The sequence below is a fragment of the Chiloscyllium plagiosum genome, chromosome 10, assembly GCF_004010195.1.
Source record: "Chiloscyllium plagiosum isolate BGI_BamShark_2017 chromosome 10, ASM401019v2, whole genome shotgun sequence".
NCBI classification, from domain to species: Eukaryota; Metazoa; Chordata; class Chondrichthyes; order Orectolobiformes; family Hemiscylliidae; genus Chiloscyllium; species Chiloscyllium plagiosum.
This window is the reverse complement of record NC_057719.1, coordinates 15,700,718-15,728,649: the sequence shown is the minus strand read 5'-3', so window position 1 is coordinate 15,728,649 and position 27,932 is coordinate 15,700,718. Positions and strand designations below refer to the sequence as shown.

Here is a 27,932-nt window from a genome sequence, read left to right as displayed (position 1 = left end):
TTTGGGGCAGCGTTATCTGGGATGAACTCTGACCAGAACATTGTATGGTTTTATCACAGCTCCGTCAAACTTATTTTTATATACTGTTGAATTTGTTGATGGCTGTTTTGCATCATTTCGAATTGTAGCAATTCAAGTCAACCAAAACAAAGTTTCTTTCTTCTTCCCCCTTAATCTATTCAAATCCAATCAAAACTGAAGTACTGTTTCCATGTTTTTCTTGAAGTCATTGCTTTAATGTAGACATTCCATGTAACCTACTGTTCTTTCTGCGTATTACTGCCACTCATCTGCAAAGTTGACAAACTTGCAATTGACTGAGTTGCAAATGCAAGTCATTTGATCCAAATTAGAAAAAAAAAGTAGCCTCCATGTACCCTTAGAATATCCAACTGATTATTTTGCACCTGGTTTGATTCCTTCAAGTATCCATTTGTTTTCTATAATTCAGCCAATTTGAATCTACTCTTAAGTGTGAATTGCTTATTTTGAGTTTCTCATTAACCAAGTGATAATTTTTTTTTAATGTATTAGTCGTCAGAAGTTATACCCCTGCTGGAGAAATACAATCAAAGGACTATTGACCCAGAATTGTGTTTCTCAGTATTGTAAACTGATGTTCTGTATCTCTGTCTGTCCCAGACCTTGTCTCAGTGCTACCCTTCCAGAATCCATCCTTACACCCAGCTCAAACTCCCGGACCATCTCAGTCCTACAGCAGTGTCACTTCTCCAACAGGTGAGGGTGCCAATCAGTTAATTGTGCTGTGTACATCAAGATTTTTCTCCTCAGCATTTGAAGTCAAGTGCTCATGTGGCACAGTGGTAGTGTACCTACCCTCTGAGCCAGGAATCCAGAGTACAAGTTCCACCTGCTCCAGAGGAATGTGGTAACATGTCTGAGCAGGTTGATCAGGAAATATTGAAATTTGAAGACCATTTCTGAATAAAGTGATCAAGAATGATGATGATTCAGTTATAGCTTAACATAACTTGGTCTGGAACATCTATATACAAATAAACTTCTTCCATTTATATTGCAGTTTATCAAGATTTCTGTGCTTCAGATCTGACAAAGAACACCAGTCTAGCCAAGCTTTTATAGACTAGTGCTGCAGACAGTTTGGACACACTATGGACCCTGAAGTACAAATGAAATGATTTGGTTTTGGTAGCATCAATTGAGGGAAGAATATTGTCTCAAGCATCAAAAAACAACTCTTGAGAGTTCCAAAAAATCTTTTGGGTTCACCCTAACAATATTTCAGTTTAATATCTATTGTGAAGGTGGCTAACTGTGACAATGTTGCTCTCTTTACTTTTGCACAGAAGTTGGAGACTTTGGCAACATTGTTTAAAGTCAACAACTGACTGTATTCTTGCTTTGAAGGCAAACATTTGTTGACTTTAAACAATATTGCCACAGTCTCCAACTTCAGTGCAAAAGTAAAGCGTGCTACATGTCACAGTTAGCTGCCTTCACAATAGATATTAAACTGAAATCTTGAGAAACAATCAAAAGCACACACCAAAACAGAAACTGCTGGAAAAGCTCTTCAAGTCTGGCAACATCTGTGAACTGAGTACTAAGGTCTGAGGAAGGGTCACTGGACCCGAAACGTTAACTCTAATTTCCGTGCATAGATGCTGCTAGACCCACTGAGCTTTTCCAGCAATTTCTGTTCTTGTGTGTGCTTTCGATTTATTTCTCAAGATTGCTCATTTTCTTTGGCAACAACCTAAAGCAGTGAGAAAGATCTGAGTATGTCTAAATTGATGACAATTCATTTCATAAAGTGATATCACTTAGATGGACATTTTGCTTAACTGATATCAACATTGCTTTTCAAAACAATACACAATTCTCCAGCCAAGACCTAACCAGTACTTTACATACAGTGGTTGTAACCTCCCAATTCTTGTAATTTCTACCCCCATTTATGATGCCTAGAATATGGTATGCTTCATTCACAGCTCTCTCTACCAGTCCTGCCACATTTTTAATGGCTGTGTGTATCTATAGCCAAGTGTCTTGGATTCTTCACACCCTTTTTAAAAAACCGTGTCCTTTTATACCAAAATGCATCACACTTGCATTGAAATTTATTTGCTACCTATCTACCTACTCCGTCAAAGTGTCACTATCTGTTTGAAGTTCCTCACCCCCCTCTTCAGGGCTTTCATTTACCCAATTCTTCTCATCTGCAAACTTTGAAATCGTCCCCTGCACACCAAAATTTAGATCATTTATGTAACAGGAAAAGCAAGGGTCCCAGTACACCTGGAGAGTCCCACAATTTCCAGCTTGTAAAATGCCCATCCGCCATTTCTCTTCATTTCCTCTTTCTCAGCCAGTTTTGCATCCATATTGCTACTGTGTCCTTTTTTTTTACTCCATGACTTTTATCTTGCCTGATGTTTGTAATTCTCCAATCCTCTGGCATCATCTTCAATCTAAAAGAGGTTGGAAGATTATTGCCAGTGTCTCTGAAATTTCCACAGTCACTTCCTTCAGTATCTCTTCTGGTCCTGGTGCTTAATTAAACTTAAGTACCAACAACTTAACCAATATGTTATCTTAGTAGCTTATCTGTGAATTTTAAAACCTTCTCGGGTGAAAGGAAAGACTGGTAGGTTTAGGCAATGCTGGATGACTAAAGAAATTGAGGGTTTGGTTAAGAAAAAAGAAGCATATGTAAGGTATAGACGGGATAGATCAAGTGAATCCTTAAATGAGCATAAAGGCAGAAGGAGTATACTTAAGAGGGAAATCAGAAGGGCAAAAAGGGGACATGAAATAGCTTTGGCAAATAGAATTAAGGAGAATCCAAAGAGTTTTTACAAATACATTAAGGACAAAAGGGTAACTAAGGAGAGAATAGGGCCCCTCAAAGATCAGCAAGGCGGTCTTTGTGTGGAGTGCAGAAAAGGGGGGAGATACTAAACGAGTATTTTGCATCAGTATTTAGTGTGGAAAAGGATATTGAAGATACAGACTGTAGGGAAATAGATGGTGACATCTTGAAAAATGTCCGTATTACAGAGGAGGAAGTGCTGGATGTCTTGAAACTGGTAAAGGTGGATAAATTCCCAGGAACCTGATAAGAAGATTGATGAGGGCAGATCAGTAGATGTGATCTATATGAACTTCAGTAAGGTGTTCGACAAGGTTCCCCATGGGAGACTGATTGATTAGCAAGGTTAGCTCCCATGGAATACAGGGAGAACTAGCCATTTGGATACAGAACTGGCTCAAAGGTAGAAGACAGATGGTGGTGGAGGGTTGCTTTTCAGACTGGAGGCCTTTGACCAGTGGAGTGCCACAAGGATTGGTGCTGGGCCCTCTACTTTTTGTCATATACATAAATGATTTGGATGCGAGCATAAGAGGTACAGTTAGTAAGTTTGCAGATGACACCAAAATTGGAGGTGCAGTGAACAGTGAAGAGGGTGACCTCTGATTACAACAGGATCTGGACCAGATGGGCCAATGGGCTGAGAAGTGGCAGATGGATTTAATTCAGATAAATGCAGGGTGCTGCATTTTGGGAAAGCAAATCTTAGCAGGACTTATACACTTAATGGTAAGGTCTGAGGGAGTGTTGCTGAACAAAGAGACCTTGGAGTGCAGGGTCACAGCTCCTTGAAAGTGGAGTCGCAGGTAGATAGGATAGTGAAGAAGGCGTTTGGTATGCTTTCCTTTATTGGTCAGAGTATTGAGTACAGGAGTTGGGAGGTCATGTTGCGGCTGTACAGGACATTGAGGGGAAAGATATAAAAGAGACCTAAGGGGCAACTTTTTAATGCAGAGGGTGGTACGTGTATGGAATGAGCTGCCAGAGGATGTGGTGGAGGCTGGTACAATTGCAACATTTAAGAGGCATTTGTATGTGTATATGAACAGGAAGGGTTTGGAGGGATATGGGCCGGGTGCTGGCAGGTGGGACTAGATTGGGTTGGGATATCTGGTCGGCATGGACGAGTTGGACCGAAGGGTCTGTTTCCATGCTGTACATCTCTATGACTCTGATTCTATGACCGGGTTTCTTCCTCTTGTCAGAATGGCTAGGTAGCATCTGCTTCATAGGTAAACACAGTTTGCAAATTAATCCTTTAACACTTCAGCCATTCCACTTGCCTTTATGTTAATGCCACTTTAGGTCACTAATTGGCCCCACTTCTTTTTATTACCATTTTATTGTTGATAATCCTATTGAAGACTTAGGGTTTTTCTTTTTCATGTTAGCTGCCACTCTTCTTTCATAATTGCTTTGTTTCACTGCATTTGCTTTTTCACCTCCCTTCTGGATCTTCTCTATTCTGTGTAGTTCTCAACTATATCTCGTAATGACATCTGTCACAAGTGCACTTCTTGATCTTCAACTTAATTTCTGCTGTCTTTGTCATCCAGAGAGCTCTGGATTTGTTTTATCATCTTTCCTTTTTTTTTGAGGGAGTCCATCTTGACTGTGTCCAAACCGTCTCCATTTTGAAGGTAGCCTATTGATCAGCCACTGTTTTTCCCTGTCTGTTGGATTTTTCCATATTAAAGCTTGCTCTCTGCTGATTGATTACCCTTACACTGGAGAAAAGAATGCCATTTTCTCCCATCATCTTAGATCTTGCCATACAAAGACCACTGTCTCCTGAATGTTTGCTACTGTCACTTGGTCTACTTGGCCCATCTCATTCCCGAGAAAAGGTGTAGCAGTGTCTCCTTTCTTGTTACACTGGGCACGTATTGCAGGAGAAAGTTCTCCCAAAAACGTATAGGGTTCCTCACTGCCCCTTGCATTACTGCTATAACAGCCAATATCAAATGACTAAGTTAAGGTTCCTATTATAACTACTTTGATGTTTTACTCCTTTCTGTATTTTTATTGTAGATCTTTTCTTCTGCATCCTTTCCACTAGTTGATGGTCTATGTATTACAATGGGCAATCAAATTGCATGCTGTTTATTCATTAGGCCTAGTCAAATCAATTGTGTCCTTGAACTCTCTGAAATGTACTCATCTCCAGTATTGCATGCTCTCCTTTTTTAAAAAAAAAGACTCCCTTCTTTTCATCCTCCTTTTCCATCTTTCTGATATTTTGAAACTAGAAATATTAATCACCCGAGTTTTGAGAAGATTTGTAGCTCAGGTTGAGGTTCTGGATGTAGGTCCGTGAGCAAGTCTGCATTCATATTAATCACCCTTCCCAAAGGCTAGGCCTCCATTATCACCACATCATAGTCATAGAGTCATACAGCCTAGAAACCGACCTTTCAGCCTATGCTAACCAACAAACAGCAGACTACACTGAGGAATGGATAAGAGCATGGAATTATCCATCTAACAGGATCTATTTTGAGCTACACACCATTTTTACGTGGGTGTTCTTAGTGGTTTCAAAAGTCTGCAGTCGTAGTGTGCCATGATTTAAGATTAAATGACAGGTGAATAACCTTGGTCATTAAAGTGATGGCTTCAGTTAGTAGGAGGGTCTGAAAACAAACATTGGTATCCACAATATGATTAACTAAACATTTATTGTGAGGAAAGCATATATGATATGATTCTTTTTCTGGTGACTTTGGTAGAAAATGGGGAAATGTGTTTTTAAAAAGAAGCTAAAGTTACCACAGTCCTACTGGACTGTAAAGCTACTCTCTGATTAGAGAGGGATGACTGTGGTAGTTTAGTGTGAAGGCCATCACATCTCAGGTGACAGGAGAGATGCTTCGTGGTAACTTCAGCCAGTGAGAGAATTGAATACAGGTTTGCTGTACATTGAAAAACCAGCCATCCAACATGCTAAGCTGGACCTTGGGAGTGTTGAGGTGATAATTCCACACTGTTAATAGTCTATTTCCAGCAGTGTTTATAGCCTTTTGTGTGCCTGTTTCGAGCACAAACAAAGCTAAGGTCAGCTAGATTTCCTTCACTTTGATTTTTTTTTTCCTCTCTCCCTTCTCCTAGTTGTTGCAGTGGGATTATCGCTGCCGGCTTGGTTCTGGTGAGAATGGAGCACAGGAGATAAAATCTCACTCCTTTTTCAGCACTGTCAACTGGAACAAGCTGAATGGTTATAGATGAAGCGATTTGCAGAAAATCCTCTACCTAACAACAGAAACTCAGAAGGAGAACAGAGTGGACTCGGACGATCAGGGAATTGATGCACCTATGCTGACTCTTAAAGTTTCTGCAGCCATGAGCAACAGCAGAATGCAGCCAAGACTGGAGATCTACAAGGCACATTTAAGCCAGTTACACTGACACTAAAACTGGTCATGGGTCCCTTCAGCTCACTGCAACAATGCCTGTGTTGGCAAAGAACCAATCAGACACTCTTCAGTGAATTTTAAACCTCGATCAAGTGACGTTAATCATTTTTGTGATGAGATATACATAGACATAAAGGCTCTTCCTGGTTAAGGAACCCTTTATCTGGCAGCCAGCTCCTATTTGTCCATAAGGGAATCCCCTAACTCTCAATTTTGCGGTTTAATGTATTCGTCTTTCTCTTTGCATCTCTGTAGCAAATAACCACTTTCTACACCAAATGATCAGATTTGCTACTTTTCCTGAGCTCACAAATACAGGCAGGGTTGGCAATCCCCAACTGCCTTGGCCTGAATTTCAAAAATGTATCAAGGTATACGATGCTAAAACTAAAATGGGGCCTATTGATTAATTGGATCAGTAGTGAAATCTTGTCAGGACGTCTCTTCTTTCCCCCTCCTATCTTGGAGAAGTATCTGGTGGTGTGAGATCAGACATTTGGGAACTTCAATGAGAAAAGGGTCCTGGGCATGTACCTATGTCTCACTATCCTGTGAGGTCACATATTGAGCTTCCAATAATCCAGAGCTGCTAGACTGCTGTTTTCTAAATATCTTACAGAATTTTAACAAAAAGCATTGAAGTAGTTTGGTTCAAATGTGTCAGTGAATGGGGATCTGCATTTTGATAGCTATTACATGTCACTCCTCTGGAAAGCAAGCCCCTCTACCCCCAGAAGTATTGCTAAAGATTCTTAACAATACACAGAGTTCCCCACTTTACTTGCCTATAGCCCCAAGTTGACAGAATAGAATTCTACATTTAACAAGGATTACTATCTATAATGAATAAATGGGTAAATAATTATGAACTATTTGCATATGACACAACTAGTTGAAATTCTAAACCCTTTATAAACCCCTTCTACACATGCATGTGGGCAGAAATACAACATGTATGTTATGGGCAGAGAGAGAAGACTTGGAAGACCGGGTTTATTGCGATTCCTTTGGCTTGCCAAAATGTCGTAATCCTTGATTCTCCTTTGGCACCTGATTGCAAGAAGACACAAGGTGTGTAGGTTCACATGCTTTAACTCTCAGGTTTACGAGTTAAGAGCCACTGCTTACAAAACTGCTAAGGGAAAAGTAAACTAGTGACCTTGAGGCTCGCGATGTTTTAAACTACATCTTTTGCTTCTCACCTTAAAGCTATGCCCACTAATTTTCAACTCCCCTACCCTGGGGAAAAGGCCTTGGCTATTCACACTATCCATGCCCCTCATCATTTTGTAAACTTTTGTTAGATCACCCCTCAGTGTCTGATACAGAAACCCGGAAGGACAACAGAGTGGACTTGGATGATCGGGGAATTTGCGTACCTATGCTGACTCTTAAACAATTTTCGCAGCCATGTGCAACAGCAGAATGTAGCTAAGACTGGATATCTACAAGGCACATTTAAGCCAGTTACACTAAGACTAATCAACCTCTCCCAATAGCTCAAACCCTCCAAATCCAGCCCTTGCAACATCCTTGTTAGTCTTTTCTGAACCTTTCGAGTTGCACCACATCTTTCCAGGGTGACCGGAATTGCGCACACAATTCCAAAAGTGGCCTAATCAATATCCTGTCCAACCTCAATATGACCTCCCAACTCCTATACTCAATGCACAGACCAATAAAGGCAAGCGTACCAAACATCACCTTCACTACTCTTGTCTACTTGTAACTTCACTTTCAAGGAACTAATAACCTGCACTTCAAGGGCTCTTTGTTCAGCAACACTCCCTAGGACCTTACCATTAAGTGTAAATCAGAAAAAGCAAGGGTCCCAACACTGATGCTGGGGAGCACTGTTTTCAACTAGTCTTCAATCTGAGAAAAGCTAACCAACTTGCCATGTGGCACCGTAGCAAATGCTTTCTGAAAGTTCAGCTATACAACATCCCCAGCGCTACCCTCACCCACTGCCGGTATCACCCCTTCAAAGAGCACAATTAAATTTGTCAGAAATGAGCTGCCCTTGACAAAGCCCCATGTTGACTGTCTAATATTAACGTTTTTTTCCCAAGTTGTTTCAGTTACCTGGGACCCAATCATATAGTTGTTGGCAGACCTTTGTCATCAATAACCAGTCACAAGTCCATTGACCAATCAGGTACTTAATTACCAGCGAAAGTTCCTTTTGTACACATTCTGATTCCAGTTCAACCGAAAATTAAGCTTTCACTACTGCTTGAAGTTTTTTTTCCAACTTGTTCAGAGATGTTGTGAGACACACCTCATCTGCTCCAAACTTGAATCCAGGCCTGTTGGCTGAGAGGTAGGGACATTACCACTGTATCACAAGAGTCCAAGAAGTAGTTGTGTAAACACTACTTACAATCGGTGTCGGATGACTTTTTTAAAGAACTGCAGCAATCTCCTTGCATTTTACACCAGTTCTTTTTTCATTCCAGTCCACAATTGTAAACAAAGAAAAAGAAATAAGATGGTCTTTACACTCCTACTGGTTCTGGGCCATTACAGAAGTTAGTCTCTTACATCTGTAAGTGTGCAGACCTGTGGTTAAAGCTTTTACTCCTTTCAGGACTTGGATTGCTATGCTCAGTCAGCTGTTTGAACAGATGAAGATAGTTGTCATTGACAACTTCAATCTGACTTTCCTTTTCTAGCCTTCCAATTACATGTTCTCTGTCCTTTTTTCAGAACAAGTGAAACCATCTTTTGCTTTAAAGTACAGACAGGACAGGATCCAGTACCGAATTTTGTAATGTCTCCCAATAAAGCTATATCATTGGGCTGGTTAATCTGATATAAATGTATTGTTCTGGAGTCTTACTGGCTACTGAAATGGGGAATAATTCAGTTAATGCCTAGTATGTTAATGCTGCATGTATTCTATCCTAGTGTTTGCTGCAACATGATGTCTGCTGCAGTGATTCCATGTTTAGCATCATGGTATAAATAATTTTCATTGTAAAGTATTCACAGTTCTGACTCTGGAGCTTGGTATCCATTGTGGAAAACTCATGGGTGAAGAGGAGTGAACTGGGCAGCTGGGGAAATGGTTAAGTGACCATCTGTCTGTCTACCTCCAGTTGCAAGCAGTCATTAGTTGAATTTTCTGCATCTCCCTCTTCTGTTTTTTTTAGCTAAATGCCCATGTTTTGTTCATTAATTAAAAGTCTATGCTTCAATGTTAACTGTGCAATGCACAGTACAGCTAAATTTATTACTGCTTTCTGTTAAAATGTCAAAAGCTAATTATTGTTGCTGAAGGACATTTGTAATTGTCATGAATGAATTCTTTTATCTACTTTTTTTAAAAGGAAAACTATTTATCCCTCTTCTGTTGCCTTTTTACTGTTTTATGAATTCACAAAATCACAGAATTGTTACAAGCACTGAAGGAGGTTGTTTGGGCCAATTATCCAGCATTACCATCAAGTATGATTGTAAGTCAGATCCCAGCCAGCATTAAACATGGCTTCATAGGTTATATCTGAAAATGTGTTGCTGGAAAAGCGCAGCAGGTCAGGCAGTATCCAAGGAACAGGAGAATCGACGTTTCGGGCATAAGCCCTTCTTCAGGAATGAGGAAAGTGTGTCCAGCAGGCTAAGATAAAAGGTAGGGAGGAGGGACTTGGGGGAGGGGCGTCGGAAATGTGATAGGTAGAAAGAGGTCTAGGTGAGGGTAATAGGCCAGGGGAGTTAAAGTGTTGGGCTACGGGGTGGTTGGGTTGGTTGGTCCGGGTGTCCCAAAGGTGTTCTCTGAAACGTTCCGCAAGTCGGCTTTCATAGGTTATATGTTTTAATTTTGCAGTTGTCTGTTGAGGTGTTTAGTCATTAAAACATTTTTAGGAGGTTGCAGATGTTCTTTAACAAAGAACATAAGTTAAATACACAAAAGAGAAAAATTAAACAAATATAAGATAAAGATTTCAATACAAACACCTAAACAGCAATTTCCGCCAGCCAAATATTGTTCCACATAATTTTTTTTCCCCAATCTAGACTGACTTTCACCATATCATTTTCTTGGATTGTAGCGAAACACTTATGAATCTGAATATCAAGACAGACTGTAAGAGTTCTTTAGCATCTCAGTTCTTCTTTATGTATTTGAAAGTAAAAAAAATGCTGGAGGAAATAATAATGAGCAACCAGGCTATCATAGAGGAGTTTCATAAATTCATTGTAGTCTTCACAATAGAATATGCTAATGTTCCAGAATTGTTAAATAATCAAGGAGCAAAAGGCAGAGAGGAAATGCTTATGATAACTCACTAGAGAAAACGTGCTGAGGAACTAAAGGCGTTAAAGTCTGAGTTTCCTGGACGAAATGGGATGTGTTTTAGGATATTAAAGGAAGTAGCTACAGAGTTAGTGGATGCACTGGCACTAATCTTCCAAGAATCCTTACTTATGAAAAAGTTTTTTTCCAAACTTCAGGAACTAACAACTTTTTTAAAAGGGTCACAGACAAACATCTCCCCTATAGGCTATGTAGCTTATCATCTGTTATTGAGGGGAGAAAGAGTCTAAAGAATGCAATAGCTGAGCATTTAGACATGGGGGTGTTGGTAAGAATTCTGGGAGAGGTCACCACAACTAAGGAGGGGATCGTAAACAGCCAGGTGTCAAAGAACAGCAGTGTTTCCCTCACTCCCTCTTTGAAATAAAAAGAGAGACAGAGGTTGTTAGAAAATTATTTGCAGCTTAGAAACAGCAGAACTTCAGCACTATGCATCACCTTGACCGATAAAGATGGTAAGGACTCTGGGAACGTTTGTGATGTGTGAGGCATTGAATGCACAAGACATCCAGACAGTTCCATCTGCATAAAGTGCCAGACGGTAAGAGTTCTTGAACAACATGTGCTTGATTTAGAGCAGCAACTGTCCTCGCTATGTACCATACAAGAAGGAGAGAGGTTTATGGATCAGTTGTATGAGAGAGCAGTCACTCCACAACATGATAGGCAGGCAAAGAGGAGTGCAAAAATGGCAGATGAGTGGGTGAGCATTTGTCAAAAGGAAAGGAGACAGCAGGTCCAAGAAATCAAGAGCTCCTTGGAGCTGTCTTAACAGGTATGAAAGTTTAAATGCCTATTCAGTGAGCAACATGACTAAGTAGGTGGTGGATGACTTCAGGGAAAACCACAGCAACTGAGGCGACTGTGAGATGACAGAGACTGATAGGCAAGTTAGTAAGATAGTAGTGGGTGACTTAATAGTTTGAGGGATAGACAGTCTAGTTTGCAGCTAAGATCATGTGCCTGTATGTTGCCTCCTGGGTGCAAGGGTTCAAGACATATTGAAATGACTGGATGCCCTTCTGGAAAGGGAGGCTGAACAACCAATGGTAGTGGGTTCAAGTGGGAACCAAAACCATAGTAAGGGACAGCTTGGAGCTCTTGCAGGATCTGTTTCAAGAGTTATGGAGTAGATTGAAATGCAGGGCTTCCAGGACATTGATCTCAGAAATACTATCTGTGCCACAAGCTTCACCATTTAGGTGAAGGCAGACCAGGGAGGTAAATGTGTGGCTTGAGGGTTCATGAAGAAAGGAGGGGTTTCGTTTTGGACATTTGGATTAGGAGAAAGCTGTTTAAAGAGATGGGCTTCACCTGAGCAGAAAATTAACTATTCTGGCTGAGAGAGTACATAACCTTAGAGAGTTTTGAGAAGATTTGTATAAATAATGTAATTGTGGTGAATTTAAACGTGTGTGTGTGTGTGTTGAGGGAGGGTGGGGGTGTAGGTTCACAAATGGGCCCAGTTTTAGAAATATCAGAGAGGGCAAAAGAGAGAAGATGGTGAGTAAGGGAAGGTTGAGTTTTGACCTTGAACAAAGAAATGATCACCCTCCAATAGGCAAGAAAAGAGAGAATGATACAGTTAAATTGTATATGTAAACGTAGGAGTACAGTGAACAAAATTGAGGAACTTGAAACAGAAATTGCTCTGGGAGCATATGACATAGTAGCATTAACAGAAATGCGGCTCAAGTCAGAACAGAACTGGTTACTTAACAGCTTAAGTTATGAGGTTTTCAGTAGAAACAGGGTGGGTAAAAGGGGAAGAGATACAGCACTCTTGGTCAAAGATAGTATCATCACCCATGAAAAAGATACAGCTCCTGAATTAGAATCCATATTGTTGAAGGTGAGAAACAGGAAAGGAGCAATTACCTTGTTGACTATTTATTATAGACCTCCACATAATAAAGAGGAACTGGAAGACAGTATTTGTGGGCAGATTGTGGAAATCTGCGGGTCTAGTAGGGTTCTGATAGTTGGTGGTTTCAATTACCCTAAGGTAACCTGGGGCAAAAAGCAGAATCTGGGGTGCAGATGGGGAGAAACTCCTTCAATGAGCCATACATTTACAGTCGTACCAGGACAGGGGCTATGCTGGAGCTGGTCCTAGGGAATAAGGTGAGGCAAGTGGAGAATGTCAAAATGGAGAAGCATTTGGCAAGAAGTGATCATAACATGAGGTTCAATTGAGGTTAAAAAATGGGTAAAAAAAAATCAGTCAGTGATTAATATCACAGATGAGAAATGGGCAGATTTTAGGGGTCTAAAAGTTGAACTCGAGCAAATTGATTGGAAACACATTTTGATGGATGAAATTTGGGAAAATTTCAAAAGGGTGATGAATAGTGTACAAGCTAGGTATATACCCATGAAAAATAAATACAGGGTATCCAAAGCTAGAGTATCCTTTTTGATGAAGGATATTAATGAGAAAATAAGGAAGAGAAAAGAAGCATATGATGTATCGCGATAGGAGCAGTATTTCAAATTCAGGAGAGAGGCTAAGAGGAAGTATGAGGAAAGGACGCAGGTTGCACTAAAACAAATAATAAAATATTGTTCAAATGTACCAGTGGTAAAGCATTAGTGAAAGACAGAGTGGGACCTATTAGGAACAAGAAGGGTAAGCTGCTCACTGAAGCAAAGGATGTAACAGACGTACTAAATGATTAGAGCTGAAAATGTGTTGCTGGAAAAGCGCAGCAGGTCAGGCAGCATCCAAGGAGCAGGAGAATCGACGTTTTGGGCATGAGCCCTTCTTCAGGAGGGCTCCTGCTCCTTGGATTCTGCCTGACCTGCTGCGCTTTTCCAGCAACACATTTTCAGCTCTGATCTCCAGCATCTGCAGTCCTCACTTTCTCCGTACTAAATGATTATTTTGTTTCTATCTTTATCAACTTAGAAGATGCTGACAATGGCCTAATTTAAAATATAGGTGTTGAGCAACTGAGTAGTACAATGATGGATAAAGAAGAGGCTAAAAATGCAGGCGCACTCCAGGTAGAGATATTGCCAGGCCCAGATGGGATGAATCCTAGATTGCTGAGAGAGTTAAGGGAGCAAACTGTGGAATTGTTGACAGAAATTTTCCAGGCCCCTCTGAACACAGGATTAGTCCTGAGGTACTGGAAGATTGCAAATGCACACACTGTTGTTTAAGCAAGGGACAAAGGATAACCCAGGAAGCTACATACCTGTCAGCTTGACATCCACAATGGGAAAACTGTTGAAGGCCATAATAAGGCAAAAGGTAAATATACAGTGCTGTGGATGTTGTACATTTGAACTTTCAGGTTAGCAAGTTAAAAGTGTTTGGGATTAATAGGTCCTTGGCAACATGGATTAGATGTTGGCTAAAAGATAGGTCACAGAGGGTAGGTATAGATGACATTTCTCAGATCACAGATTGGTTGAAAATGGTGTTCCCCACATATCAGTGTTCAGACCATGGTTTTTGAGGTCCTGGCTGAATAAATAGGGCTATTTTCCCTGGAGTGTCAGAGGCTGAAGGGTGATCTTACAGGGGTTTATAAAATCATCAGAATACAGATAGAGTGAATAGCCAATGTATTTTCCCACAGTAGGAAAGTCCAAAACTAGAGGGCATAGATTTAACATGAGAGGGAGAATATTTAAAAGTGACCTAAGAGGGCAGTGCATGTATGGAAAAAGCTGCCAGAGGAAGTAATGGAGATTGGTACAATGATAGCATTTAAAAAGGCTCTGGATGCGTACGTGCATAGGAAGAACATAGAACATAACTTGGAGGGATATGGACCAAATGCTGGCAAATGGGACTAGATTAACTTAGGATATCTGGTCAGCATGGATGAGTTGGACTGAAGGATCTGTTTCCACGCTGTACATCTCCATGACTCTATGACTATGATTTGGAGATGGGTGCTGAGGGCAGAATCTCTAAACCTGCAGATAACAATAAGCTAGGGAGAATAGTGAATTGAGGATGGCACTGAGTGACTTCAGAAGGAATTGACAAGTTGGCCAAATGGGCAGAAACCTGGCAGATGAATTTCAATGCAGAGAAATGTGTGTTTGATAGAAGAAACATGAATTGACAATACAGGATCAATGGTACAACTTTGTGGGGAGTACAGGAGCAGAGTCACCTCAGGGTTCATGTGGATGATTCTCTGAAGGTGGCCAGGCAAGTTGAAACAGTTGTTGAGAAGCCTTCTAGGATCCTTGGGCTTATAAATAGAGGCTTAGAATATAAAAGCAAGGAAGTGATGCTCCACTTTAACAAATCATTGATCAGACCACATTTGGAGTATTGTGTACAGTTCTGTGTACCTAATTTAAGAAAGAATGTTAAAGTTCTTGAGCGAGTTCAAAGGAAATTTACTAGAACAATACCTGGAAGGAGAGATTTTAGATACAAGTAAAGATTGGAGAGATTGGACTTATTCTCTTTGGAGCAGAGATGATTAGGAGGTGATGAAAATGATGAACAATTTTGACAGATGAAAGAATGATATTCTATTTCCACTAGTTTTTATGTCAGTAACTAGGGGTCACACTTTCATGATTGTCAGCAAGAGAGCTAGGACTGAGCTAAGATACTTCTTTACTCAGAGTGATTAGAATTTGGAATGTGCTATCTGGGAGAATATTGGAGGCAAATTCCATAGGAGGTTTCAAAAGAGCTAGATATATGTTTGAAAGTGATTAATTTAGAGGGCTGCGGAGATAGGGCTGGAGAATGGGACTAGCAGGATATCTCTTTCAGGAGCTAGTATGGCCACAATGATCTGGGGTAGCATAATGGCTCAGTGGTGAGCATTGCTACCTCACAACATTAGAGACAACTAGGTTCAATTCCAGCCTTGGGTGACTGTCTGTATGGAGTTTGCATGTTCTCCCCGTGTCTGTATAAGTTTCCCCACACAGTCCAAAAGGTGTGGAGGTGGATTGGCTGTTCTAAATTACCCTGTAGTGTCCAGAGTAATAAAGAGGATTGGCCATGGGAATTGCAGTGTTGCAGGGAGAGAATAGGGGACAGGCCTAAGTGAGTTACTCTTCAAAGGATCAGTGTGCTCTCGTTGGGCCTGTTTTTATTTTTATGAATTGGTCTCCTTCTGTACTGTAAAATTCAATGAAATATGACCAAGCAGAGTCAACATGGCATCATGCAGGGAAAATTGTGCTTCACACATTTGTCAAATTCATTTGAAGAGGTAAAAGGCAAGATAAAGGAAAGCAGCAATGAAATGTATTTGGATTATAAGATGATGTTTTGATAAGGAACAATACATTATGCTACTTAAGGGAAGACACTAGAGTGTTGGAGTTGAGGATAGTCAAACCAATCAAGGACTGGAATAAGAGGTGGGAGTTGCATTTTCAGGATGGCAACCTGTAATTAATAATATTGCCACAATTATTAACATAATACAGGATAATATCTCTCTCTCTCTCTCTCTCTCTCTCTCTATATATATATATATATAATAGAGAGTTGGATGAGGAATCTAAATATACTGTAGCCACGTTTGCAGACAATGCAATAATAGGTGGGAAGGTAACTGGTTTGCCAAAGGCCATAGACAGGTTAAGCAAGTGGACAAAAGCTTGGCGGTTGGACTATAATATAGGGAAATGTGAGTTTCAACTTTGGCAAAAAGAATAGAGGAGCTGAATATTTGTGTAAATGGTGAAAGATGGCAGAAAGCTACAAACCAAGGATTTAAATCACAAAGCAAGCATTCAATTTCAGCAGATAATAGAGAAGACCAATGGAATGTTGGCTGTTATGTCAAAGGAAAAGGACTTAGGGTAGATGGGGAATTCTTCATCCAGTCATGAATGGTAGTGGAAAATTAAACAACTCACTATAGGAGGAGACTGTACAAATATCCTCTTTCTAACAATGGAAGAGCAAAAGGTAGTGCAAAACACATCAGTGCAAAAGGTAAATCTAAGGATTCCCAGCAATCTTTAGCCAGAAGAACAGAATGGATGATCCATCGCTGCTTCCTCTAGTGGTCCCCAGCAATTCAGTTCACTCCATGTGATATCAAGAAATGGTTGGATAGTGCATAGGCTACAGGTCCTGACAATGGCAATAGTACTTGCTTCTCCCCTAACCAAGCTCTTCCAGTACAGTTACAACACTGGTATCTACCCAGCAATGTGGAAAATTGCCCAAATATTACACAAAAAGTAGGACAAATCGAACCCAGTCAGTTACCACCCCATCAGCAAAGAGATGGAAGGTGTCATAAACAGCGCTATTAAGTTCTGCTCAGCAATAACCTACTCATTGATGCCTAGTCTGGATTTCACCCTTTTCTGCTGGATAAATTGTAACTTTCTGTTATGTCAAATTTTATATTAGATTCCCTACAGTATGGAAACAGGCCCTTCAGCCCAACAAGTCCACACCAACCCTCTGAAGACCAACTCACCCAAACCCATTCACCTATCCTACCCAATGCAGCTAAGGCTATGGGTGATTTAGCATGGCCAATTCAACTGGCCTGCACATCTTTGAACTCTGAAAGGAAATCCACCCAGACATGAGGAGAATGTGTAAACTCCACACAGTCACCCAAGGCAGGAATCAAACCCAAGTCCTTGGTGCTGTGAGGCTGCAGTGCTAACCACTGAGCCACCATGCACCTTAAGCTTACCCTGTAAGCTTAACTCTTGAGAAAATACAGGGTTTCTCATTATGGCTTCTCTCTAAGAGTTTACTAGTTGCTTTTGGATACAGACGTGGTCAGTGCTCATATGCTCCTGATTCACCTGTGCTGAAACATATGATGCCTTAGAAGCTCCACTTTCTTATTTTAATCACTGTGTTGTACTCAAGATGGTGAAAACCACTTCTCACCTTAACCCAGTCTTCCTCTGACTCCTACATTCACAATGTTTTTAACTCCAATGGTTTGCAGCCTATGACATCACATAATGTTTGATTTACCTCAGATCCTCCGCACGCTTTTTTTGTGTCTTCTTGGATTGTGGTTTTTCAGCCACTTTCAAGCCCCAATCACAATAAGTACATGTTGTTCCTTGACCAGCAGAGGCCGCTGCTCACTTCCCATCCATTCAGAAAGACTCAATGACACACAAATAGCCAACAATTGATCATTATGGTTAGACTTGACAGGGCTACAGGACTGTATTAATTCCCCCTTTTCATCATTAGATGTTGATTCACACTAAATTCTGTTCTGAACATCGATGTTACTAGCTTTCCCATCTTTCATGTTCCATCTTTTGCAAAAAGCAGATTATTTAACCTGTTTTGTAGTTAAAATAGGAACCCACCTTTTGAGACTATTTCAAATGATCCTAATCAATAAACACCCTTTTCCAATAGGAAACAATATAAGATAGAAATGGATGAGTCCCACTTTAAAAGATTCCTGATGGCAAGTCAGTGTCATGACATAGAGTCAAAGAGATGTATAGCATGGAAACAGATTCTTCCATGCCAACCAGATATCCGTAATTAATCTAGTTCCATTTGCCAGCATTTGGCCCATATCCCTGTAAACCCTTCCTATTCATATACCAAACCAGATGCCTTTTAAATGTTGTAATTATACCAGCCTCCACCACTTCCTCTGGCAGTTCAGTCTATATATGCACCACTCTCTGCGTGAAAAAGTTGCACCTTAGGTCTCTTTTGAATCTTTTCCCTCTCACCTTGACCTATGCCCGCTAGTTTTGGACTCTCCCACCCCAGGGAAAAGACCTTGTCTATTTATCCTATGCATGTCCCTCATGATTTTAGAAACCTCTATAAGGTCACCCCTCAGCCTCTGAGCTCCAGGAAAAATAACCCCAGCCAATTCAGTGTATCCTACAGATCAAACCCTCCAGCCCTCACAACATCCTTGTAATCTTTTCTGAACTCTTTCAAGTTTCACAACATCCTTCCTATACCAGGAAGACCAGAATTGCACACAGGTATTGGAAAATTGGCCGAACCAATATCCTGTACAGCCTCAACATGACCTCCCAACCCCTCTACTAAATGCATTGAGCAATAAAGGAAAGCATATCAAACACATTCTTCACTATCCTATCTACCTGCAACTCAATTTTCAAGGAACTATATACTTGTACTCCAAGATCTCTTTGTTCATCAATGCTCCCCAAGACCTTACCACTAAGTGTATATGTCTGCCCAAATTCAACTTTCCAAACTGCTGCGTCTCACATTTATCTTCCCTGGAAGTATTTCTGGGAATATCCTCCTTCAGTACAGCTGTAATGCAATCCATTATCAAAAACGCCACTCCCCCTCCTCTCTTGCCTCCCTTTCTATCCTTCCTGTAGCATTTGTATCCTGGAACATTAAACTGCCAGCCCTGCCCATCCCTAAGCCATGTTTCTGTAATTGCTATGATATCCCAGTCCCATGTTCCTAACCATGCCCTGAGTTCATCTGCCTTCCCTGTTAGGCCCCTTGCTTTGAAATAAATACAGTTTAATTTATTAGTCCTACCTTGTCCCTGCCTGCCCTGACTATTTGACTTGTTTCTGTTCTCAACTGTACCAGTCTCAGATTGATCTCTTTCCTCACTTCCTGGGTCCCACACATCACCACCAACAGTTCCCCCACCTCCCCCATCTTACTAGTTTAAATCCTCCCAAGCAGCTCTAGCAAATCTCCCTGCCAGTATATTAGTCCCCTTCCAATTTAGGTGCAATCCGTCCTTCTTGTACAGGTCACTTCTACCCCAAAAGAGATTCTAATGATCCAAAAATGTGAAACCTTCTCCCATACACCAGCTCCTCAGCCATGCATTCATCTGCTCTATCCTCCTATTCCTGCCCTCACTAGCTCGTAGCATCGGGAGTAATCCAGATATTACTACTCTCAAGGACCTCCTTTTTGAATTCCTGCCTAATTCTCTGTAATTTCCCTTCAGAATCTCTACCTTTTCCCTTCCTATGTCGTTGGTTCCAATGTGGACATTATTAGAAGCAGATGACAAAATACTTGATCAGAAGATTTTTAGAATGTTTTACATAAGTAAAGCAAGGTATTTAAGGACAGAATTCCAGACCATGGGCATCTGAAGACATGGCTACCAATGGTGGGGCAATTCAGAACATAAACCTGGTATGGCACAGGTGGGCCAGTGGTTAGCACTGCACCTCACATCACCAGGCTTTGATTCCAGCCTCGGGCAACTGTCTGTGTGGAGTTTGCACATTCTCCCCGTGTCTGCATGGGTTTCCTCTGAGTGCTCCAGTTTCCTCACACAGTCCAACGATATGCTGGTTAGGTGAATTGCCCGTGCTAAATTGCTAGTAGTGCTCATGGATGCGTTAGTCAGGGGAAATGTAGAGTAATAGGGAAGGAGAATAGGTCAGCGTTGCATACTCTTTGGTGGGTCAGTGTGGATTTATTGGGCCAAATGGCCTGTTTCCACACTGTAGGGATTCTATGAAAAAATTCTTAGATGCCCCATTACAGAGATACACAGGCAGATAATACATATGATTATGTCAGCTTACTATCGTTGGTTCTCCATAGACCAGGTCACTAGCCAGGATCCAGAGGTAATAGCTTGAGGAATGCATGATTGCTCAGAGTATGTGCCCAACTCCTATTACCTGCCATAGGCATGTTGGAAGGATTTGAAGGCCATTTGGTCATGTCATGAACAAGGCCTGAAATGGGGGACTCAACCCTGAGCTCCTGGTTAAAAGGCAGGAACACTCTCAGAGTTTGTATTGCAGCAGGATATAATTTCTGCTGTTTGGAGGGGCAGTGCTGGCACTGAATTATGACAAATTACTCACCGAAGCTGCGAGTAAGGTCAATTGAAAAGTGAAGAGCTGAAAATATGCCTGAGCTGGACATGGATGCAATGTCAATGCTGTAAAAGAAACCTTTGAAGTTGTAGTCTTAAATTACAAGTTATATAAATCAACAGTGAAATCAGAAACTGTTTACTTAACAAAGGGCCATGGAAACCTCAATTTTCTCTTCTTGTGGTTGTTGGACCAATTGAAATCTCCAAGACTGAGACCAATAAATACTTCTTAATTAATGGTATCAAAGATTAAGGAGCAAAGGTAGTTAAATCCTGATCACCATCTACAACACCCAAGTCAGGCGTGTGATGGAATTTGCCTAGATGGGTTCAACTCTAACAGCAATTGGGAAATTTCAGGACAAAACACCTCATTCACCATCTTTAACATTTACCATCTTCATCAATGATCACCAGTTGCAGCAGTTCGTACATCTACAAAATACATTGCAGCAACTCACCACAGCTTCTTCAACATCACCTCTTCCATCTCAAAGGACTGGGCAGCAGTCGCATGGAAACATCACCAGCTGCATGGTTTCCCTCCATGCAATGTACCATCTTGACTGGCATCTATATTACTGTTCCTCATCTGTTGTTGGAGCAAAGCCTTGGAACTCTCTTGCTAACAACACTGTTGGTGATCTTATATCCCAAGCTCCAGGGCAATTAGGAAGGGGCAACAAATGCTGATCTAGCATGCAATGCCATACCCCATGAATAAATAAAAAGGTGATGCCACCTTTCATATGAAATATGAAACAGCAGCCCTAGCTGGCCTCACAGGTGAATGTAAAAGCATCTGTAATACTAAGGGAAATAAACAGCAATTATCTCCTGGTTAAAATGTATCCTCAATCAAGGTCACAAAATAACTGATTCTATGTAATTATTATATGGCTGATTGTAAGATATTATGTTAACTAAAGGTGATTCATTGTCTCTAAAATCTTAGGTCACGGAATACAAATCATTTCTTAACCTCTGTTTCACATCATCACAAACAACTTCTTGCAAGATATAAGCACAATTTATTAAAAGTTATGCTGATGCTAAAGTGTTAAATAATGTTGTGGGATTTCAATTCTCAATGTTTTCTGTTTTTCCAGACAATTCCTTTACAGCAGAGACTATTCAAAGTCAGATTTTAAGTTAATATGTGAATTTGTGGATTGGGTAGGGAGTGCTTTATGATCTGTGACTTTTGTTGAACATGAAACTGCAAAGATTCAACATGATTAAAGTTGGACCAGTTTCAACAAAATATGATTTCACAACATATAATTAGACACAGTTGCAGAAAAATACAAGGGAGCATTTTACTACATTAAAGGTAAATGATTATCAATTTCACTGTGTTACATTATTAGAGTTTTGCAATTGGTAGGGTCGTTGTACTGCAGTAGTAGTGTCCATACTTCTAAACTGGAAAACCTGGTTTAAGTCCCACACTATCAAAGGTGTATCGTGAAACATCTGGATAGATTGATTAAAAATATCAACTTTGCATTCCTTATATAGATATTTTTATTAGAAATTTAACATTTTTACAAGTTTACAAAAATAAACAAAACTCTCAGATATAAACATTGATATACAATTAGCTCAAATATACAATAGCCAAAATTTGACAACAAAAACTCTCCCTATAGCTCTGCAGCTGGAACAGGACCGGGCGAGGCCGCTGGTTTGAGCCGGGCCTGGGTATTGCGACCTGGTAGGCCCATTCCACCCTTACCTGGCCTGATCCAGCTTGTAGATTTAAAAGTTGTGGCAGCCACTGCTCCAGGAATGCTGTAAGCTGGCCTTCCACTTCCTGCTCGGGAAGACCCAGCAAACGAATATTTTTTCGACGACCTCGATTATCGAGGTCGTCAATATGATTTTCCAAGGTCCGGACTCGCTGCTCGAGAGTCCGGACCTGATCCACGGCCGATTGAGCGGTTGTTTCCGAGGTCGCGGCCTTTAGCTCCGCCCCTCCGACTCGGCGTTGAATTTCTTCAATTTCACGGTCGTGCTTCTTCAGCGCGGCCGAGAGCGACTCCCAACGATTCCTGGATTCGACGATAAAGGCATCGATCTTCGAGTCAAGCTTGGAAAGCATTTCTGCAAGGTTTGTTACTGTAGGTAAGTCCCCCGAGGCGGCTGTGGACGCCTCTGCTGCAGCTGGAGAGTGTGGGGGAGGGGTTCCTGCTTGCTGAGAGCTGCGGGCTCCCTTCCCTTTAGTCATTTTAACTTAGGATAAAGTTGCTTAAATGTAGCTTAAATGTAATATTACACCACTAATTCAGTTACTAAACTATTATAAATGATTTATAAATGATTTGATGAGCTTGGTAGGGGGTAGGTGACCCACTGTGCCCAAGTCTTGGGAGGAGCACTATAGACTCAGTCTTACTGGGTCGCCGCCATCTTGGATCCCCCAACTTTGCATTCCTAACCCAGCTACAAGCATTAAGGGAACGGCAGTTGATGTTGCAAGGAATACTGACAGTGGATGCAAACCATCCAGCACTGACACCTTAGAAAACAAACCTTTATATATGCAACTCCTCAGAGAACTAAACCAAATGACAAAGTCAGGGAAAGTTGAATTACAACTGAATTAGGTATAGACTATAGGGTTGGGAACCTATGATGTAGTTCCAGTACACAGGAAGATGAGAGTAGTGAAGACATGGAATGTGCTGGCAGACAGGTTTGAAGTGTGTCTACTTTAACGCCAAGAGTATCCGGAATAACTTTAAATGAGCTTGCAGCATGGATAGGTACCTGGGACTTCGATGTTGTGGCCACTTCGAAGACATAGATAGAGCAGGGTCAGGAATGGATGTTGCAGGTTCCAGGGTTCAGACCTTTCATTAAGATCAGCGAAGGTGGTAAAAGAGGGGGAGGAGTGACTTTGTTAGTCAAAGACAGTATTCCGATGGCTGAAAGAACCTTTGATGAGGACTTGTCTACTGAGGTGGTATGGGCTGTGGTCAGAAACAGGAGAGGAGAAGTCACAATGCTGGGAGTTTTTTATAGGCCTCTGCAAAGTTCCAGAGTTGTGGAGGAGAGGATTGGCAAAATGATTCTGGGTAGGAGTGAAAGGAACAGGGTGGTCAATATGGGCGTCTTTAACTTCCCCAATATTGACTGGAAATGCTGTAACTCTAGTATGTCGATGGATCAATTTTTGTCCAATATGTGCAGGAGGGTTTCCTGACACAGTATATCGAAGGGCTGACAAAGAGGGGAGGCCATACTGGATCTGGTACTTGGTTATGAACCAGGTCAGGTATTTGATTTAGTGGTAGGTGAGCTTTGGAGAGAGTGACCATAGTTCGGTTACATTTAGCGATGGAAAGGGATAGGTACATGTCACAGGGCAGAAGTTATAGATGGGAGAAGGGCAGTTACAATGCAATTAGGTAAGACTTAGGAGGCATAGAATGGGGTAGTAAAACGCAGGGGATGGGGACAATCGAAATGTGGAGCTGGTTTAAGGAACAGATATTGCGTGCCCTTGCTAGGTATGTCCGTCAGGCAGGGAGGAAGTGATAAGGTAAGGAAACCATGATTTGCCAAAGAAATTGTATCTCTTGTTAAGGGGAAGAGGGAGACTTATGTGACATTAAGATGAGATGGTTGGGATGAGACGATGGAGAGTTACAGATTAGCTTGGAAGGATATAAAGAAAGCGTTAAGAAGGACAAGGGCGGGGTACATGAACAGTCTTCAGCAGGTAGAATAAAGGATAACCCTAAAGCTTTCTATAGATATATGAGGAATAAAAGGATGACTAGGGTAGGAATAGGGCCAATCAAAGACAGAAATGGGATGTTGTGTGTGGACCCTGTGGTGATCAAAGAGGTGCTAAATGAATATGCCTCATCTGTTTTCACTCAGGATAAGGAGAATATTGCAGAGGAGAAGACTGAGATATGGGCTTATACTAGAAAGCATTGAGGTTAGTAAGGAGGACGTGTTATCAATTCTAGAAGGTGTGAAAGTAGATAAGTCCCCTGGGCTGGATCGGAGTTTTCCAAGAATTCCCTGGGAAGCTAGGGAGGAGATGGCAGACCCTTTGGCCTTGATCTTTGCGTCGTCATTGTCTACAAGTTTAGTATGTAAATATTTGTGCAAGTTATTGCAAATGTTGTGCCCTTGTTCAAGAAGGGCAGTAGAGATGACCCAGGTAATTATAGACCAGTGAGCCTTACTTCTGTTGTAGGAAAGGTTTGGGTAGGATTCTCAGAGATAGGATTTATAATCATTTTGCAAGCGACAATTTGATCGGAGATAGTCAACATGGATTTGTCAAGGGCAGGTCATGTCTCACAAACCTCATTGAGTTGTTTGAGAAGGTGATCAAGCATGTAGAAGAGGGTAGGGCAGTTGATGTGGTATACATGGACTTCAGTAAAGCCTTTAATAAGGTTCCACATGGTAGGCTTTTGGAGAAAATGCAGAGGCATGGGATTGAGGGTGATTTAGCAGTTTGGATTAGAAACTGGCTTTCTGTAAGAAGGTGGTTGATGGAAAATTTTCAGCCTGGAGTCGAGTTAACAGTGATGAGCCACAAGGATCTGTTTTAGGACCACTGCTATTTGTCATTTTTATAAATAACTTGGACGCAGGCATGGGTGGATGGGTTAGTAAGTTTGCAGATGATACTAAAGTTGGTGGAGTAGTGGACAATGTGGAAGAATGTTGCAGATTGCAGGGGGACTTTGATAAACTGCAGAACCGGGCAGAGAGGTGGTAAATGGAATTCAATGAGGATGTGAGGCGATGCACTTTGGGAAGAATAACAGGAAGGTAGAGTACTGGGTCAATGGAAAGATTGTTGGTAGTGTGGATGTGCAGAGGGATCTTGGAGTCCATGTACATAGATCCCTGAAAGTTGCCACCCAGGTTGATAGTGCTATTAAGAAGGCATTCGGTATGTTAGGTTTTATTGGTAGAGGGATTGAGTTCCAGAGCTGCAATATCATACTGCAACTATGCAAAACGCTAGTGTGGTCGTACTTAGAATATTGTGTACAGTTCTGGTTGCCCCATTACAGGAAGGATGTGGAAGCATTGGAAAAGGTGCAGGGGAGGTTTACCAGGATGTTGTCTGGTCTGGAGGGAAGGTCTTATGAGGAAAGGCTAAGAGACTTGGGTCTGTTCTCATTGGGGAGAAGAAGGCTAAGAGGGGATTTGATAGAGACATACAAGATGATCAGAGGATTAGATAGGGTAGACAGTGAAAGTCTTTTTCCTAGGATGATGACGTCAGCTTGTATGAGGAGGCATAGCTGCAAATTGAGTGGTGATAGATTTAAGACAGATGTCAGAGACTGGTCCTTTACTCCCAGAGTGGTAAGGGTGTGGAATGCCCTGCCTGCCAATGTAGTTAACTCAGCCACCTTAGGGGCATTTAAACAGTCCTCGGATAAGCAAATGCATGATGATGGAATAGTGTAGGAGTATGAGCTTCGATTAGTTCACAGGTTGGCGCAACATCGAGGGCCGAAGGGCCTGTTCTGCATTGTATTGTCCAACGTTCTATGAAACCACTATAGAATTTTTGCACCTGTTCAGGGGATTGGTAAGACAATATGGTGGACAGTTTTGGTCTTTATTTGAAAAAGATGCAATCACATTAGAACCGAGAGAAGGTTCTCTTATGACTGGGATGATAGGCTTATCTTTTGAAGAAAGGTTGAACAGACTGGGCCTATTGCTGTTGGAGTCTAGAAGAATGAGAGGTAATCTTATTGAAATTTACAAGATCATAGAAACCCAATGCAGAAAGAGGCCACTTGACCCATTGATTCTGCAGAGTATCTCTGAAGAATATCCCACCCAGACCCAACCTCCACTCTATCCTCGTAACTCTGCATTTCCCATGGCTAATCCACCTAGCCTGCACATCCCTGGTCACTATGGGCAATTTGGCATGGCCAACCCACTTAACCTGCACATCTTTCTTTGGACTGTGAGAAGAAAATAGAGCACCTGGTGGAAACTCAAGCGGACATAGGGAGAATGTAGAAAAGCCACACAGTTACCCAAGGGTGGAATCAAACATGAGATCACATCCAGAATGACACACAACCTGAGTGAGTATATTGTTTGGGGAATTTGGAAGCAGTGTGGGAATTTGGTGCAGAGAAGAGGAGCTTTCTGCTTGCTTTTTGACTCATCGTTTGTGGTCTTTTTACAAGATAAATTGAAGCCCAGAATTGGTGTCCAGTACAAATAGGTGATAACTACTCTTTTGAATGTCTATGAAAGGATACTTTCAGATTGAAGGTTAATAGGGGAAATATTTACAGGTTACAAACAGGTCAGTAGGAAACTTTTACAAAATAAATAGGTAAATAAATAAAATACAGATGCAGGGTCAGGCGATATGTTGTACCTTCATGATGTGGGGGCTGGTGGACCTCATAGTGATCACACTTGTGGCAAGTGTTTATTGCTTGAGGATTTCCATCTTGGAATTGATCAGCTGAAATCTGAGCTTCAAACATTGTGACACATCAAGTAGGGAGAGAGTTACTGGATCCTACATTGGAGAAGGCAGTCGCATCCTTTAGATTAACAAACTCAAACTCAGTCAATTGTGGGAAAACTGACGGAGGCCATAACATGGAATAAGGTAAACATACACTTATTTTACTCTCAGTTAATATCATCCTTATAAATCAAGCTGTCCACTCCTGGCAGCACCCTGGTAAATCTTTTTTGATCCCTCTCCAATTTAATAACATCCATCCAATAGCAGGGTGACCAGAATTGCACACAATACTCCACCAACATCCTGTACAACCTCAACATGACATCCCAACTCCTACACTCAAAGGTCTGAGCAATGAAAGCAAGCGTGCTCAGTGCCTTCTTAACCATCCTGTCTACGTGTGATGCAAATTTCAAAGAATTATGTACCTGAACCCCTAGGTCTCTCTGTTCTACAACATGATCCAGGCCTGTACCATTAATTGTATAAGTCTTGCCCTTGTTTATTTTACCAAAATGTGATACTTTGCATTTCTCCAAATTAAACTCCATTTGCCATTCCTCAGCCCATTGACCCAATTAGAGTCATAGAGATGTGTAGCATGGAAACAGACCCTTCGGTCCAACTTGTCCATGCCGATCAGATATTCCAACCTAATCTAGTCCCATTTGCCAGCACCCAGCCCATATCCCTCTAAACCCTTCCTATTCAAATACCCTCCAGATGCCTTTTAAATGTTGCAATTGTCCCAGCCTCCACCACTTCCTCTGGCAGCTCAGATCCCTTTGTATTCTTTGACAACCTTCTTCACTGTCCACTATACCACCAATTTTGGTGCCATCCACAAACTTACTAACTGTAATTCCAACAAAGATCATTTTCAAACTCTGCCTCCCCTTTACAACTGGATCCGCGACTTCCTGACCCACAGATTGCTATCAGTAAGGATAGGCAACCACCCCCCCTGCCCCCCAGGATAATCCTCAACACCAGTTGTCCTGCAAGTCTGTGTACTCAGCCCCTTACTATACTCCTTATGCACACAACC

The 27,932-nt window shown here is 41.4% G+C and overlaps 1 protein-coding gene across 5 annotated transcripts in view; it reads left to right on the top strand.

Annotated features, from left to right (window-relative positions):
• Positions 1-9,615, top strand: part of rps6kl1 (ribosomal protein S6 kinase-like 1) — a 40,156-nt gene extending 30,541 nt beyond the window's left edge. For 4 of the 5 annotated variants that reach the window (XM_043697124.1, XM_043697123.1, XM_043697126.1 and 1 more), the window contains 2 exons: positions 643-738; positions 5,963-9,615. In XM_043697124.1, the coding sequence (XP_043553059.1) occupies positions 643-738; positions 5,963-6,003 (137 nt within the window). In that variant the 3' untranslated portion in view covers positions 6,004-9,615. The remainder of the gene's footprint in view (positions 1-642; positions 739-5,962) is intronic. The other variant, XM_043697125.1, reaches the window with a different exon arrangement.
• The last annotated feature ends 18,317 nt before the right edge of the window (positions 9,616-27,932 follow it).